The 18,056-nt window shown below is 36.4% G+C and overlaps 1 protein-coding gene and 1 pseudogene across 1 annotated transcript in view; one reads left to right on the forward strand and one right to left on the reverse strand.

Annotated features, from left to right (window-relative positions):
* Positions 1–5,342: 5,342 nt before the first annotated feature.
* LOC148948515 (mucolipin-3 pseudogene) lies at positions 5,343–7,440 on the reverse strand (annotated as a pseudogene).
* Positions 7,441–8,122: 682 nt separating this feature from the next.
* The window catches only part of LOC148948516 (zinc finger Y-chromosomal protein 1-like), a 29,599-nt gene continuing 19,665 nt past the window's right edge, over positions 8,123–18,056 (forward strand). The window contains exon 1 of the mRNA XM_089094954.1: positions 8,123–8,263. Within this exon, the coding sequence (XP_088951080.1) occupies positions 8,123–8,263 (141 nt within the window). The remainder of the gene's footprint in view (positions 8,264–18,056) is intronic.

An 18,056-nucleotide genomic window follows, 5' to 3' on the forward strand; every position in this document is an offset into this window, starting at 1 on the left:
TAAAAGGCAACTAGCCCCCCCCCCAACGCCCCTTTTCCCCGAATACATCCGATAAAAAAATTTGAGATAGCTATTAAGTTAAAAATTGTTCAGAAGTCAGATAACAAAAACTCAGGTTTCGACACAATCCCCCGGGGCCCGGGAGCAGACGTTATAAGTTATGCCCTGGGCCATATATAGTTTTTATAAAAGGGATGCTCGTATAAACTTCAGAGAGGGCTCATTTGACTGGATATTGAAAGTTCGAGTTCACTTTTTAATAGTCAAAAGAGATCCGAGGGCAACTAACCCCCCCCCCACACACCTTCTTTTTCCAAACCCATCTGATGAAAATTTTGAGATAGACATTTTGTTAACAAAAAATAGTTGAAAGGTTGGAATAGAGAAACTCAGGTGTCACTACAACCCCCCAGGGCCCGGGGGAAGGTGTTCTAAGTTATGCCCTAAAGGTACGTATGGCTCTTATGAAAGGGATGCCCTTATAAACTTCATAGAGGGCAAATCAATTTTAATATAAATATTCTTTTTTGTACTTAATATTGAAAATAAACATTAAAATTATAGTAAAATTTTGAACTGATGAGGTTTCAGCAATCAATATCATTATTCATCAGATATTCAGTTTAATTTATTAGTTTTTTCTAAAGCTGTTCAAGACGAATATAGTTTCACTGCAAACAAGATCTTGGACTGCCCCTTTCCTTAATTGTAAATAAAAAACAAAAGCCTACTGCGTCATTGGCGCTTAACAGAAAACAAATTATATTACAAATATTTTCTTTTTCAGTTCTTACAGTCTTAAAGCACTGAAAATAAAAATAAAATTACAGTGAAATAAATTATTGAACTGATGGATCTTTCAACAATTAATATCATTATATATCAAATGTTCAATTTGATGTTGTTTATACTTTCCAAGACCGTTCAAGACGCATATAGTTTTCAGTAAAGCGCCAATGACGCAGTAGGTTTTAGACTTTTACAGTGAGAGAAGGAGGCGACACCCAAACTTTTTTGTAGTGATTTATGTTCGTTTCTAGCTTGATTTGCATATCCAATTTAAGTTTCATTCTTTTTAAGATTTATTTATTCATTTACATTAATATCTATTGTATGTTAGTTTGCACTGATTGTTTATTTAATTTCTGTTCGTTTTAAGTTTCGTTTATACTTCAATAGCAAAATATTTTTTTCGTTTTAAGCTTGATTTTCATATTCAATCTAAGCATTACTTGCTTTAAGATCTATTTATTCATTTATCATTATTACTTGTTGTATGTTTTTTTGCTATGATTGTTTATTTAATTTCTGTTCGTTTTGGGTTTCATTTATTCTTTAATAGTAATTTCTGTTCGTTTTGAGTTTGAATTTTAACAAGTATTTGTATCTGCTGAGCTTAAGTTTAAAATGGCCTTTACTTTTCTTAGAAAAACTTATTTTTCGGAAAGTTTTTTTTTAATTAATTACACTAAATAACCGAGTCAAACTCAAAACGAGCAGAAATTAACATGATTAGGGCCCATGACCCATATGCCTTCCCAAGGCCAGTACATAATTTGCCCTTTACTGAAAAAATATAAATGTTTTTACTTTTCTAACTTTAATAAATCAAATAATATTAACATTTTGATTACTAAATATCAGTATATGTATATTAAACTGACATTACACATTCATGTGCATTTTTTTCAGTCAAGTGCAAACTCAAAACAACTCTAATAGTAAAGTGCAAGCTCCTCCTCGAAAACATAATTTCAATCTGGAAATCAACTACGCTGAACAAAATGGCTATCTCAAAATTTTTATTGGATGTGTTTGGGGAAATGGTGGGCGTGGACGGGGTGTTAGCTGCCTTCCAATCACTTTCGACTATTAAAAAGGGCACAAGCCACTCCAATTTCCAATCGAATGAGTCCTTTTCGAAGTTTCTACGACAACCCCTTCGATACGAAGTGCCCTAGTCTAAGACCAAGAAAAAATAATAATAATACATTGTGCTCACATCGGTCTTTACTTAGGCAGTGCTATTGCGCTGCCTATGAAATCCTAAGTTATGTTCTAGTCTTGAAAAGGCATGGGGGTTGTCAGCCCTAATAATGTTAATTTTTGCTCGTTTTGAGTTTGACTCGGCAATTTATTATAATTTCTGTTCGTTTTGACTTTCATTTAATTGTTGACAGTGATTTGTGGTAGTTTTACGCTTGGAAGATTATTTGACTTTATTTCTGCCCATTTTTGGCTTAATAGAGCTCTTTACTTTTCTTTCAAAAGTTATTCTGTGAAAAAGGTTTTTTAAATTAATACAAATATATGACACCGTCGTTCAGCCAGGGGGAATGGTGCCCCCCCCCCCTTATGGTCGCCCATGAACTTAACTCCCCCAAAAAAGGTACCATCTTGATGGAAACTACGCAAAGAAATTCAAAACGTACAAAACACCTAAAGGTACTATCTGTAAAATCTAAGATTACTCCTCTTTCTTTTGAAGTGAGTGAATACATATGAATGAAAATACACGTTATAGATATATATATATATATATATATATATATATATATATATATATATATATATATATATATATATATATACTTACCTATATAGAGTATACAATATTCAAGAGTATACATATATATATATATATATATATATATATATATATACTTACCTATATAGAGTATACAATATTCAAGAGTATACATATATATATATATATATATATATATATATATACTTCATTTAAAAAAGAAATAAACTTAATGAGCTCTTTTTTCTCAAAGCATTCCTGTAAAAAGTTAAATTTTTTTTTAAAAGGTGAGTGTGTATGGGTGGTAGATTAGTGTATTAAATAATACACTAATATTATGTTGTTTTATTGTGTTGGACTTTTTCTGTTTATAATTCTTGGCACTCTCATCGGTTTCACCCTCCAACTCTTTATGTTATATATGTATTGTCGCTATTATATTCTTGTTAGCAGCACTTGTTTGTACTAATATAAGAACAAAGTTTCCCATGAAAATTAGTTGTTCAGCAAAGTTCTTTTATCTGTTTTGCAACCCCTTAGGACTCTCTGGGACATTTTGCTGTCTAATTACGACTGTTCTGGTACCACTGCATTGTTTAACTTTCCAATAATCTACTACACCTTTTCTAAATGATGACACATGTACATGGTGTATTCACTTTCGAATGGTGTATTCACTGTATGGATGTCACTGTATAGGCTTTACATTGTGCGGTAAGATAGGTAGCGCTATTTAAATCTTTGCAAACCCATATATTTATTAACTGACTAAAAATAACTAAGGAGCAGGTGAGCATCACCACATAGGTAAACAGATAAACAGTCAACATCATTTTCAAAAACTCTTTGGAATTAATTAATTTAACTTGATAATTAGACCTTTTTCCTCCTCTCAATCTCAATACCTCCACACCAGGGGCGTCATTTGGGTGTGGCAAGGGGGGAGGGGGGCAGTTTCCCCCCAATAATGTGGAGAAAAATATTATACATCCCATGCCCTTTGACTATCCAGATATGGATAGTCAAAACAAGAGTACACTTATCACAAATGGAACTTGATTTTCACCAAAGTTGGTATTTAGGAATCTTTTATTACAAATCTGAAGCTAATATTCCTATATAAAAACTTAAAATCAAAACAAATTCAATAAATATTTAGGAAAAGGGCGTTTGACACCAAAGCACAGTTTATAGAATTAGCAGTATGATCATTCCCTATCTCACCCATTATAAAAACCCGCACCGAGGTGTGAGTGCTCCAGAGAACGTTTTTGCAGATATAAACATAAGCGGCATTAGATCTTTTCACGGGTAGACAAGTCAGATTCTCTTGGACACGAAACTTACAGTTATAATAGAAATAATCGGAAATAAGTGGAAATCCGCTATTACGAATAATGCACTTTGTAACCCTCTTGGACGCGAAACTTACAGTTATAATAGAAATAATCGGAAATAAGCGGAAACCCGCTATTACGAATAATGCACTTCGTAACCATTTCTCATTGATTGACGGAAACAAATTAACCCGCTAATGCAGAAATAAGTGGGAAGACCTTTTTGTTCGCACCGAGAATGAAGACCAGAAATGATCTGCGATAAACTTACTGGATAATTCTATAAAGTGTGCACCAAAGTTAGCATCTAAGGATATTTAAGTTCGCTAATAATAAACTTAAGACCAATGCTATGGCTATTAGTTGTTTAAAGGACACATAGGCCCAACCCGTAAATTTCAAACGAAAGCTTTGTAAGTACCATAGACATACTAATAAATAAATAATAATATATTTAATTCAATACAAACTAATATATTCAGAATAACACATCTATGGTAAGTGTACAGTATGGATTTTTCAACGTTGCAGCTATTGCATTTTTGTACATCAATTGTTAAGATGAGATGCAGAAAAAATCATGCCCTAAAAGGTGAGCAAAAAAGACGCTAAAAGTAAAGATAGCTATTTCCTGCTACCGAAAACCTTAAAACTAAAAATTAAAACGCGGGGCAGCCATAACATATTTCAGAACTATTATAAGACCATTTTCTATGCCAAGACTGCTTCCCGCTTCTATTTTTAGCCGTACAAACTTTCAATTTTCCCATGCACCAGAAACAGTTTTTTTTTAAATCTAATGTTGGATCATAATTTAAAATTACAATTACAAAAGACCTGGTTTTACGAGGAATATGCTTTGATGACCCAGGGAGAAGGGGGACTTTGAGTGCTGACCTTCAGAAATACCACAACTTTCCCACAATTCCCTTCGTTTTAAAGTTTTGACAAACTGTGCCTCCAACCACCTTAATAAATTCCCGCTCTACTAGCTATCCTTAAGATAACACTATCCGCTTTATTTAATAAAATAAAGCTATCCTTAAAATAACACCCAACCTATATAAGTCGCATTGGCTTCCATCTCCCCCCCCCGCCAAACAGCCACTTCATTTCCAAGTGCTTTTTTTTTTCATTAGGGACTAAGCACGGCCATTCTACTATGAATCTAGGCCAAACACATTACTATCTTAAGAAGAGAAAAAGTATCGCTCTCACGGTTGATAAAGACATTCAAATAAGAGGAGTCAATTCTTCAATTTTCTTTTAGTGAATTACAAAGTCAAACAAGATAGTGAATCCTAAATCTACCTTTGGGCTGGTTCAAACAAGTGAGCAGAAATTTATTTTCGGGTGAGGAGGAGGGGGCTAACATTCCCGCTCTACTCAACGCGAGTCAACAGTTCATGCCAAGAAAGTTCAAACTTACCTAAACATCTTAAATAGCCTACCGTACGTAAACATAAAAGAGAAATACGAAAGTCTTAATAATTTTTTTTTAATTCCAAATAAAAACAACCATTATTCATTGTAGAAATGAATTAATAAATAAACTAAAGCAGTTTAATTTGGCACTAAAAAATTAACGAGTATCTAACGACTGGAGGAGGCTCTCCCTCTCCCTATGGTTTGTACCCTTGAAAAGCATTCTCCTCAAATATTTTATTACAGTCCCCTCAGACTCCACTCGGAACAGCCCCGAATGCAAAGGCTCTTCACATCGCGTAATAAAATCCCTTAGATCACTTTTTGGCCCCCCTTCTTTGTAAAACGATTTTATAGTTTCGAATGAATCCATAATTAATGCAATAAATAGTGAAAGCACGATGTAGATAAAAAGGGAAATAAAGGAGTACAAGTAAATCCTTGAGCACCACCATATAAGAGGAGAGGTAGCTGTTAATTCCCTAAAAGTTTCAAACATATCATCACCATTAAGAAGGGAAAACAAGCATTCGGATGTTGTTGATAGCGAGCCAAATTTAAAGTGATAAGGCCCGAAAATTAACCACCCTGCAAATGTGAAACCACAATAAATAAGAGCTGCACATAACAAAAATCGAAAGACATTTGGCAAAGCAAAGTGGAGAGTTACAATAAGAATATTGTAAGTACGGAAAAATCCCAAGTAACGCAATACGCCAAACCACACAAACAAATTACCCGTTCCAAGTAGAACGCTACAAAAATCCCACCATGCGTCATTAACAATCTTATTTTCAATCTGGTCTTTCAATATACACCCACTTAGTAATAGAATATCATTCAACAGTATTGTCAAATACCACTTATTTAAGAATTCCATTTTTTCACCAAATGATAGCTCTTTTTTAAAACGCTTACGGAAAAATCGCACTGTCTCACCTCTGAGGATTTGTGCTGAGATAAGTGCTCTTAAGCACAGAATTAGGGACAGGAAGCATATAATTATGACTAGGACATTCATGAGGCGTCGCAATAAAAGGTCATAATGATTATCTGAGTAAATAGATTGTAATTGCTTGGATTCACGGCAGTGAACGTGAGTCGGTTCAGAAGATAGGTCGACAAGAACATGGCCGCCATTTTGGACAGATTCAAATGAAAGAAAAATTTCAAATCTATGGCATTCAGGACCAGTAAATGGACCAACTGGTCGAAGATTCACTGTTCGTAGCTTCAAGTCTAATTTTGCACTGACAAGAGATCGCAGTTTCACCTCAAAGTCACGTTCCTCAAAAAAGTCTTTACTAGAAAAATTCTGGTCTAGTCCTGGCTCAACAAGAATATCAATACATCTATCGTCAACAGTATCAGTAAACACAAACGTGTTATTCTGCCAGCCTTTTGTGTCATTAAACATTTTGCGGCAGAATGAGACTGGGAGTATAGACTTGTCATTTTTGATGTGGTAATACTGGCCAATAGCAACTTCTTCCAGTTGAGAATACGAATTCACAGCAAAGTCTATATAGTCGTAGAAGTCATCAATCATATATATAGGAACTGGACCACTGGACGGAGGATATGTAGGAGTTTCCATTGAGGGATCCCAGTCTTTCATAAAAAGATGAAAGAATGATAACTGACTATTTCTTGCATAATCCACATGGCCATATCGATATGCAGCAAACATGTAAATTTGACCTGTTACTAGAATGATTTTTATAATTTGTAAAAGTAATTTAAAAGGAAACCTTCTTCGAGCCTGCCATTTCTGAATTGGATTCATAAAAAAGAATTTCAACTTTCTTCTCATTTTATCATCACCAGGAAGAGATACTGGCTCATTGGTGCCATAGTCTAAATGTTCAGGACTGGAAGATATTTCTCCATTTTGCCTTGAATCAGCGGGCGTTTCTTTCATCGACCGCTCAAGAATCCTTCTCAGCTCTTCAGTCGACACTTCATGAACTGATTCATGTGCAGATTGTGCTTGACTCGCCATGATCCCTGGTTGTATGTCAAAGTCAATATCGGTGGCATCTACAGTTTCTTGATCAAATTGAATATAACTTTCGTCGTGGCAATGATCGGCAATCGTTGTTTGAATACTGTTCATGGCCATTTTTCTGGGTCCACAATAATAGATGCCTGTAAAAAATAATACACATTACAACTTTGATCTGGCATTAATGTATTTACAACTAGTGATCTGCAGCGAAAAACTATAACTAGATAGCTAACAAAAATTTGATTTTTCCGAGACGAGGAACCGATTTTTCCGATAGGCCAGATCACTTGCTGTAATATGTACTATCTTATGAATTGGAAGAAGGAAATATGAACCCAGAGCAGACACAGAAGAAATACAACATAAAGAAATAGATACAATTTTAAATATAGCAAAAAATACTATTATTAGATATAAAGTAGTATTAGAAGAAAATATTGACCAACAATCGTAGAATTTATAAGAGTTGTACCAAATCAGGATAGGGAGCAAAAACCCAAGTTGGCATATCCCCAGGTGACTAATACACTATTGAGATCTCCCCCTTTTTGAAAACTTAATTGTAGTAGGTACAACTCCAGCCATAATTTATTTGATTTCAGTATTTTTATTATTTACCCCCCCCCCTAAAAAAATCCCACATAGCTTATCCTTATCATTCTATATCCTTATATAGCTTATCCTATATCATCTCCCAATCTTTTCAGTAACTGTGTTTTGAATGCTCAATACCAGTGCTCCACATCTCTGATTCTATCTTCTCTGAATCTGTCTCTAGTGTGTTATGCAGATGATGTTTAGAATCTCAGCCATACCCTCCAAAGAATGAATGAGCTCTTTGTCACACTTAAACAGGAGTATCTTAAACTTGGTCTTTGTTTCAATCCGGACAAGTCTGAAATAGTGCTTTTTCAATCTAAAGGTGAGCCACCGTCCCTTATAGCGCTTTATGATACCACGGTTACGGTAGCCGTTGACCACCTCATTTATCTAGGTCTTCCCATTGGTTTCTCGCTACGTCACACCCGATCCCTGCTCCTAGACCATCTCACAAGACGTACATCTGCTTCTTATGCATCAATTGTCTCAGCAAAACTTGCTGAAACAATTTCAATTCAACCCCCTACTATTAGCTAGCCTTTTCAATGCCGTAGCCCTCCCTCACATTTTGTATATTGCCCCATTTTGGAAACTGTTTACTAGAACTGATTGTCTGAAAGTCCGGTTCTTTTTCTTTCGGTTTGCTAAGTATTTGCTGCTGTTGCCTCCTTGGCATCGAAATTCTCCTTTAATCAGAAAAGTCAAACTTGCGTATCCTAATCTTGCAATCCTTAAATTAATTGCCAAACATAACCGAAATTGGATTCACAGAATGATTGGTACCATGTTTTAATTCAATAGTGTTCTGTTTTGTTGTTTGTCTGTGTCATTTGTTTCTTGTTCGTTAGCTTTTGTTTTGTTTCTTTTCGTTTCTCTTTACTCCGTCTTGTCATGTTTTGTGATTGATGGGTTTTCAATAAATAATAATAATAATAGATACAAACGACCAGAATTTTAGAAGGATAAAAGGTAAGTTTTTCTATGGAAGGGGTCTTACTATACCAGTTTTAGCTACTTAGACAATCTTCTGTTCACAAAATAGTTCATACATTGGTTCCTATCCATAGATACATGCAAACAAAGTTTTAGGATGACATTCCAGGGAGATGTTCTCAATTTACCTTTTTGCTATTTAAATGTCGATTACATTTTCAACAGTAAAGACCAATGTGTCTCCCATGGATTATCCCCCTTCCCAGGGGTTTGAGCATAAAACGGGCGATATTAGAAAATTGAGAAAGGCCTCAATCGATATGTTCTGGGTACTGGTGTACTGTTTGCTTCGGATATCATCCAAGGAATCAGATCGGAATTTAGAGATGGTATCTCTCTCACAATGACTGAAGGCAGGGTCGTGTTCAGGGGGGATAAAAGGTTATCGGATTTGAACCCCCTCTCCCCAAATAATGTTCCGACTTGCAAATTGGTCTTAAAAAACAATTAAAACCCCACTCCAAACCAAAATCTTGAATATGATCCTGGCCGAACAGCCCAAAAACTGTACCTCCAGTGCGAAAATAGCCCATGTATCCCCGGAAGTGAGGCTCTCAAATTAAGAAAACGACCCGTTTTTGATAGATGAATTAAATAAAAAAAACAAGTTTTTTAAACTGAAAGTAAGGAGCGACATTAAAACTTAAAACGAACAGAAATTATTCCGTATATGAAAGGGGCTGTCCCCTCTTCAACGCCTCGCACTTTACACTTAAGTTTTTTATTGTTTTAAAAATTAGACTGGTGAAAAATAGTCTAACCTGTGCGCAAAGAACGAGGCAGTGAGGAAGGGACAGCCCCTTTCGTATAAGAACTCAGTTTTGGTCATTTGAATTTTTATTGTAGCTCCTTACTGTCAGTTTACAAACTTGTTGTTTTTGTATTTAATTTATGATCGTTTTTTAGTTAATGCAGCTTTTATTTGCATAAAAATTTTACTTTTCTTTTGCTAAATGGATGTCTTTACAAATTAACTTACGTAACTAACTTCTATATTCGTATATTTTTCTTCTGGCAAAAAATACAAAGTTGCAGATTTTTGCAGATATGAGCTTGAAACCTATGTGATAGGGTTTTCTGATACGCTGAATTCTGACGGTGTGATTTTCATTAAAATTCTTTCACTTGTAGGGGATGTTTCCCCCCTCTTTAAAAAATCGAGTAAATTTTCTCAGGCCTGTAGCCTTTGATTAGTAATACTAAAGTTACTAAAATTTATATATTTAGGATCAGCATTGGAAACACATTCTTTTGATACATTTATTGACATCAAAATTCCGTTTTTAAAAGTTTCGATTACTATTGAGCTGTATCGCTTGTTTTTTATTGTTTTTTTCATTACGTATATGTTATTACGTGTATGAAGGGGCTCTCCTCTTTGTGATTATCACGCTCTTTACGTTAAAAGTAAAAAAAAAATTTGATTCACAAACCCCTGAATCACAAAGGCCGTTTAATTAGAATAGATAGCTCTTTTGAAAGCACTAAAAAAAATTGTAGCGTATAGAGCGAGGTATTGACTTGGGGGAGAACCCCCTCACATACGTTATAATTTCTGTTCGTTTTAAGTTCTAATATTCCTTCTTACATTTCAGTTGAAAAAACTTGTTTTTTTTTATTTAATTTCTGATCGTTTTTTAAATAATGCTTGGAAATCCGGCGCCCCCTTCATAGAAATGTCCATTACCCCAAAGAAAAATCCTCCACAGAAATATTCTCCAGAGTAATCCCAGCATATAGCCCCCCCCCCTCCAGAAAAAATACTTCCTTAAAATTGTTTTATAATTCACAATAAACAATAAATACTGCTGGAAAGTCCGGCGCCCCCATCATGGCTATTTCCCTTCCCCCATGAAAACTTCCTTCATGAACAGATCCTCCAACATAACCACCGACCCACCCTTTCCTCCCACTACCAGAAAAAAAAACCTCCTGAAAACTTATGTATACTTACCAAAAAACAAAACTATATTTTAAAAATTGGTAAAGTTGATAACTTTTAGCCCTCCCTCTGGGTCCTTTGGGGGATTAAGTCATCCTAAAAGACATATTTATAATATTTTCGACCATGCTGAACAAAATGGCTATCTCAAAATTTTGATCGGGTGACTTTGGGAAAAAATAAGCGTGGGAGGGGGTCTAGTTGCCCTCCATTTATTTGGTCACTTAAAAAGGGCTCTAGAACTTTCAATTTCCGTTTGAATGAGCCCTCCCGCAATATTCTAGGACCACTGGGCCGATACGATCACCCCTGGGAAAAAAAAAAACAAAACAAACAAACAAAAAAATAAACACGCATCCGTGATCTTTCTTCTGGCAAAAAATGTAAAATTCCACATTTTTGTAGATAGGAGCTTGAAACTTCTACAGTAGGGTTCTCTGATACGCTGAATATGATGGTGTGATTTTCATTAAGGTTCTATAACTCTTAGGGGGTCTTTCCCCCTTTTTTTGAAAATCAGCCAAGTTTTCTCAGGCGCGTAACTTTTGATGGGTAGCACTAAACTTGATGAAAGTTTTATATTTGAAATCAGCATTGAAATCTGATTCTTTTGATATATCTATTGGTATCAAAAACCCGTTTTCTAGAGTTTCGGTTACCATTGAGCCGGGTCGCTCCTTACTTACAGTTCGTTACCACGAACTGTTTGATGTTCAGAGGCAGAGCTGTAGCAGTGGCTAAATAAAGAGTCCCATGTCTTCATAGCATCGTTCTTTTTTACCTGGCCTCTTCGCGTGGAAGGGGTGGTTGCGGAAACTTCTGATGGGGGCTCATTCGGCTGGACATCTAAGTTTTTAGTGCCTTATTTTAGACGAAAGTGATTGGAGGACATTAGTACACCTTTCAGGGCCTTTTTTGTACCCACCCAACCAAAACTCTGAGGGTGGCCAGCGTTTAACCCCCCCCCCCCGTGGAAAATAAGGCTTTCCAAATTTGAGAATTTTATTTTTTAATTTCCGTAGGGGGAAGGAACTTTGGTACTTGTGTATTATGCGCCACTCATTCAAGTTTACGATGTGTAAAATTCGAGAACACATCGGTCTTTTCGTTAGTTTCTTCGTTACTTTAGAAATAAATTTGGGCTATAGATTTGCACATTCGGGGGGGGGGGGTAAAGTATAGCGGGTCTGCATGCAAAATGTGTTTGATACAATTATTATGCATATTAGATAGACAGATAAATAAATAATTGTATTTTAAAGCCATATATACGGCCATGAACACAGTAAAATAACATAAATGAAAAGCACAAATAACATAATCTTTGATCAGCGATCATCATAAAACACTTAAATTAAACACTAAATTAACCTAATAATAGTAACTAATACTTAGAAAAACAGTCATTGAAAAAAAAAAATTTAACACTTGGAAAAAACACTTAAATGACACATTACATTTACTTTATACAGGGATTTTTTTTTTTAGTTAACAAAATTTCCAGATACCTTGCTATTCTTCTGTAATTTTTTAGTGGCCATATACCTAGAAAGAATTTTTTCTGACTTCAAACTGTCCAAATACTTTAGCCCCCGATAAATCCCTCCCCCCCCCCGCGGAAAACAAGGATTTCCAAATTTAAGAATTTTATTTGAGTTTGATTTTTTAATTTCCGTAAGAGGAAGGAGTTTTGGTACTTGTGTATTATGGCCAACTTACTCAAGTCTACGCTGTGTAAAACTCGAGAACAAAACCGGTTTCTTCGTTGTTTTTTTTCAGCTTAGCGCGAGGCAAGACAAAGACAAGTGACATAATATATGGGAAATAAATAATTTGGGCTATATATTTTCACATAAGGGGGGGGGGGATAAAGTATTTGAATAGTTTGAAATCAGAAAAAATTCTTACTTCATAATATGCAGAATAATTGTACCTACCTTACCCTCCCCCTAATGTGCAAATATATAGGCCCAAATTTGTTTCTAAAGTAACGAAAAAACCAGTTTGTTCTTGAGTTTTACTCATCATCATCTTGAGTCAGTGGCATATAACACAGAAGTATCGGATTTTTTCATGGAGAGAGAAATTTAACGTAAAGAACGAAATCTTGAGGAGGAGGTAACCCCTTACATATATGTAATAATTTCAGTTCATTTTAAGGTTTGATGTTGCTCCTCACTTTTAGTTGAAAAACTTGTTTTTTTTATTATTTAGTTACTTACAGATAGTATTCATTAATGGGAAACACAAAGTTTTTCTAAAGAAAAGTAAAGAGCCTCATTAAACCAAAAATGAGAATAAATAAAGTCAAATAATCTTCAAAGTAAAAACTAGGGAGTACAATAGAAAAAAAATAAAAAGATATAAAATATTTTTTATATGAAAAAGATTATGTAAATAAAATATGAACGGAAATTAATTTAAAAAACTTTTTCCAAAAAAAAAGTTTGTCAAAGAATAATAAACAGCCTTCTACAGCTAAAAATAAGTAAAAATAACTTCGAACAATTTCACAAGCGTAAAACTACCACAAATCACCATAAATAAATGAAATGAACCCAAAAACGAACAGAAATTACAATAAATAACCTTATTCAAACTCAAAACAGCAACAATTAGCATGAGTAGGGCTGGAAACCCCCCACACCTCCTCAAGACCAGACCATAATTTGCACTTTACTGAAAACAAAATATATTTTTAAAGTTTTCACTTTTTTGACTTTAACAAATAAAGAAGTATTAATACTATAAGGAACAGATATCAGAATATGCATATCAAACAGACAATACACGTATTTTTTTTCATTTTTTTGTTTAAGTAAAGTGCAAATTATTTTCTGGTCTGAAGACGACATGGGTGTTGTCAGCCATACTCCTTTTAACTTTTGCTGGTTTTGAGTTTGACTAGGCTATCTATTGTAACTCCTGTTAGTTCTGGGTTTGATTTATTTGTTAATGCTGATTTATGGTAGTTTTACACTTGGAAGATAAGAAAAACCTCGTAGAATTTGACAACGCTTGTGTCCGTAAAACATAAACAATTCAGAACTTGTTGATCCTTTCAAAGGATAGCCAAACCTTCTTAAACTTTTTGGTGCCATATGTTTTAGCTCAATTTTGACGATTGTTCGCCTATATTTTTTTCTTCTTCATCCTTTTCTATAATTTGGCACCCCCTACTGCCAAAAATTGCATAAGTTCATATGGAAGTCTTTTTGATACAAATGGATTTGTGTTTTTTTCTAAGGTTTTAAGATACTCTTGATGTGTAAATTCCTATTCTTCCCGTTCCTTACCACTTTTCAACGAAACTAAAAAAAAAACTCAAATAAAAGTTTCAAATTTAAAAACCTTATTTTCCACAAGGGGGGTGGGGGTATTATCCGCGGGAGTTACTTTCCGTTGGGGGGGGGAGGGAGGATTTTCCGGCTGTTAACCCCCCCCCCCCATCCACTATATTCATTTATGTTATTTTACTGTGTTCATGGCCATATATTTGGCTTTAGAATACACTTATTTATCTATCTATCTAATATGCAGAATAACTCTACCGAAGACATTTTGCATGCAAACCCGCTATACTTTACCCCTCTCCCCCCCCAATGTACAAATCTTTAGCCCAAATTTATTTCTAAAGTAACAAAAACACTATGGTAACAAAAAACCGGTGTGTTCTCGAATTTTACACAGCGTAAACTTGAGTGAGTGGCGCATAATACACAAGTACCAAAATTCCTTCCCCTTACGGAAACTAAAAAAATAAAACTCAAATAAAATTCCCAAATTTGGAAAGCTTTATTTTCCAAGGGGGGGAGGGGTATTTTCCGGGGGGTGACGCCTAGAGCCACTCTGAGATAGCCATTTTGTTCAGAATAGTCAAAAGGTCCGATAAATTTTTCTCCCGGTATGGCGTGACCCCAAAATCAAAGGGGCACGGAAATACGTAAAGCAAATTGTCAAATATTTATAGGCGGTTTTTGTAATAGAAAAAGGTTGTTTGATATTGGGTGTGCTATTGGATCGAAGCTTTCAGTATTCGTTTTGTGGGTCAAAAAATTCACACAGTTTGCTGTGAACGAGAAGGGAGAGGGTTTTGGGAGCCCGCAAAAGAGTAAAAAACTCTTATTTCCCTGGTCAGTTTGAAACTTATGGCCCCAAGTCCTAGGACCAAAATGAGCCTAACGCACAAAAAATCATTTCAGCCCCCCCCTAAAGTTCTGATCATCTACAAACCTATACCCCCAAAGTTTTGGGCTAAGGCGTTTCTAATTAAGAATAAAAATGAAAAAAAAATATTGATTCCCTCCAAAGCAGGGCCCGACAAACAGGAAAAAACCTTGGACAGTTTTTAGTACTATATTGGGAACCCATGCCCTAGCTATAAGATATCTTGGCCCTTTTACAGGCCCCGTTTTGAAGAGAATCGGACTTTCTTTTCAAGTATTTTCTTAAACTTTGGGGCTCTTGACCCAAGGACTATATACAAAACAGGTTAAAATTTTTGGCAAACTTACGGGTTGTGATTTTGGTTGATTTTATTTGTAAAAAAGGGAATAAAAGTTTTTTTATAACGTAAGGTAGAAAAGGGTATGGGAGAAAGGATGGGTTGGGATACTATACGGGGGTGGTGGTTTCTTATGGGTGAGTGGCGGCTAGGAAAGAGGTTTTTAGTACGGGGGTTTATTTGTGCTGACTTCCCAAAACGGAGGCATAATTTTTTTCCTCTGGACTCGAGGGTATCAAGTTTTGAAGTTTCAAGGAGGTAGGAATATAGGACCTTGTCTTCCTTATAAATAATCCTCAGGGCTCTTTTTTAATGTTTTCGATTTTTTTTTGGTTGCTTCAATTGAGAGGCCCGAGTGCCAGACAGGACAAGCGTAAGTAGAATGCTTCGTCTGGATTTGCTCTGAGGTATAGCAATTCCCATGCTATGATTACCACACCGGTTATTTGGCAAGGTATAATGTAGTCAAGCATGTTTTGAGAGTATGATCGTAATAATATAATTTATAGTTTTTTTCTGTTAATCTATGGAATTTGCTCGGGGGTATAGCAATTCCCATGCTATGATTACCAGACCGGTTATTTGGCAAGGTATAATGTGGTCAAGCATGTTTTGAGAGTTTGGTCGTAATAATATCATTTAAAGCAGACAGGTTTTTTTTTTCTGTTTTTGTTGTCAATTGCACAATGAATGTACGTCATGGACACTCTACACCTTTTCAAAGAGAGTGAAAAAAAAGGGTTAAAGTGATTAGCAATTACGAGCGGGGATTCCCCATCTGTTCCTAAACATTGCAAAAAAAGATAGTCAAATTGCGTATTTAGCAATGGTTTTTTAGGGAAAGCTGTCAAACACCCATGTGTTATCCACAGTTTCCTTTTTGAATTCTGTGCTATCAAGAGCGGTTTCCGTATTTGTTTTGGAGAATTGCCTTTAGCCAACAATAGTTTAGAAAGAAAAAAATTTAACAAGAAATGACTGAAGTGTTTTGGGGGAGATGGGGTGATTGTGTACTGTATAATACACATGTGATGTTTGGACAGTGTTGTCAATTTAAAATAGTTTAACGTTCCCTTCGTTCCCCCATTTCTGAGGACAGGGGAGGGGGGGGTCAATTTTGGAGAGAAAACCAAAAATACTCAGAATCGAAAATAAACGGGATCTGCCTCAATAGCAAGGCTCAGAGGCCCCTCGTTCCCTCATTTCTCCGCGCCGGCGAGGGGGGGGACAATTTGAGAACAAAAACCAAAAATACTCAAAATCGAAAATAAATAGGACCTGCCTCAAGGGGAAGGCTCAGAGGCCTTCGTTCCCCCATTTCTGAGGGCAGGGGAGGGGGGGGTGTGTCAATTTTGGAGAGAAAACCAAAAATACTCAGAATCGAAAATAAACGGGATCTGCCTCAAGGGGAAGGCTCAGAGGCCCTTCGTTCCCCCATTTCTGAGGGCACGGGGATCGGGGGGGGGGGGACTATTTTGGAGGGAAAACCAAAAATATTCAGAATCGAAAATAAATGGGATCTGTCTCAAGGGGAAGGCTCAGAGGCCCTTCGTTCCCCCATTTCTATAGGCAGGGGAGGGGGGGGGGGCTATTTTGTGACGGCAAACCAAAAATACTCACAAGCGAAAATAAACAGGATCTGCCTCCCGGGCAAGGCTCAGAGGCCCTTCTTTCCCCCATTTCTGAGAGCAGGGGGGGGGGGGCAATTTTGGAAGGAAAACCAAAAATACTCAGAATCCAAAATAAACGGGATCTGCCTCAAGGGCAAGGCTCAGAGGCCCCTCCTTCCCCCATTTCTGAGGGCAGGGGAGGGGGGAGGGGTAAAATTTGGAGGAAAAACCAAAAATACTCAGAATCTAAAATAAATGGGATCTACCTCAAGGCCAAGGCTCAGAGGCCCCTCCTTCTTCCATTTCAGAGGGCGGGGGAGGGGGAGGGGTCAATTTTGGAGGGAAAACCAAAAATACTCAGAATCGAAAATAAATGGGATCTGCCTCAAGGGGAAGGCTCAAAGGCCCTTCGTTCCCCCATTTCTGAGGGCAGGGGGAGGGGGAGGGTCAATTTTGGAGGGAAGACCAAAATTACTCAGAATCGAAAATAAACGGGATCTGCCTGAAGGGCAAGGCTCAGAGGCCCTTCGTTCCCCCATTTCTGAGGGCAGGGGAGGGGGTAAATTTTGGAGGGAAAACCAAAAATACTCAGAATAAAAAATAAATGGGATCTGCCTCAAGGGCAAGGCTCAGAGGCCCCTCCTTCCCCCATTTCTGAGGGCGGGGGTGGGGGGGGGAGGGGTCAATTTTGGAGGGAAAACCAAAAATACTCAGAATCAGAAATAAATGGGATCTGCCTCAAGGGCAAGGCTCAGAGGCCCCTCCTTCCTCCATTTCTGAGGGCAGGGAGGGGGGGGGGTCAATTTCGGAGGGGAAACAAAAATGCTCAGAATCGAAGATAATTTCCATTCATCTTAGTTTTTTTTAACGATGCTCCTTATTTCTAGTACAAAATGCTTATTTTTCAATTTAATTGAGAATGAAAAGTCAAACTCTAACATAAAGAACAAGGTATTTTGGAGGGGGTAGCTCACTTCATATACGGGATCATTTCCATTTGTCATAGTTTTTAACGATGCTCCTTATTTCTAGTTGAAAATGCTTATCTTTTAATTTAATTGGGAATGAAAAGTCAAAGTCTAACATAAAGAACAAGGTATTTCGGAGGGG

This window comes from Artemia sp. Qi Xiang Cuo, chromosome 9 (genome assembly GCF_049724085.1).
Source record: "Artemia sp. Qi Xiang Cuo chromosome 9, ASM4972408v1, whole genome shotgun sequence".
Classification (NCBI taxonomy): Eukaryota; Metazoa; Arthropoda; class Branchiopoda; order Anostraca; family Artemiidae; genus Artemia; species Artemia sp. Qi Xiang Cuo.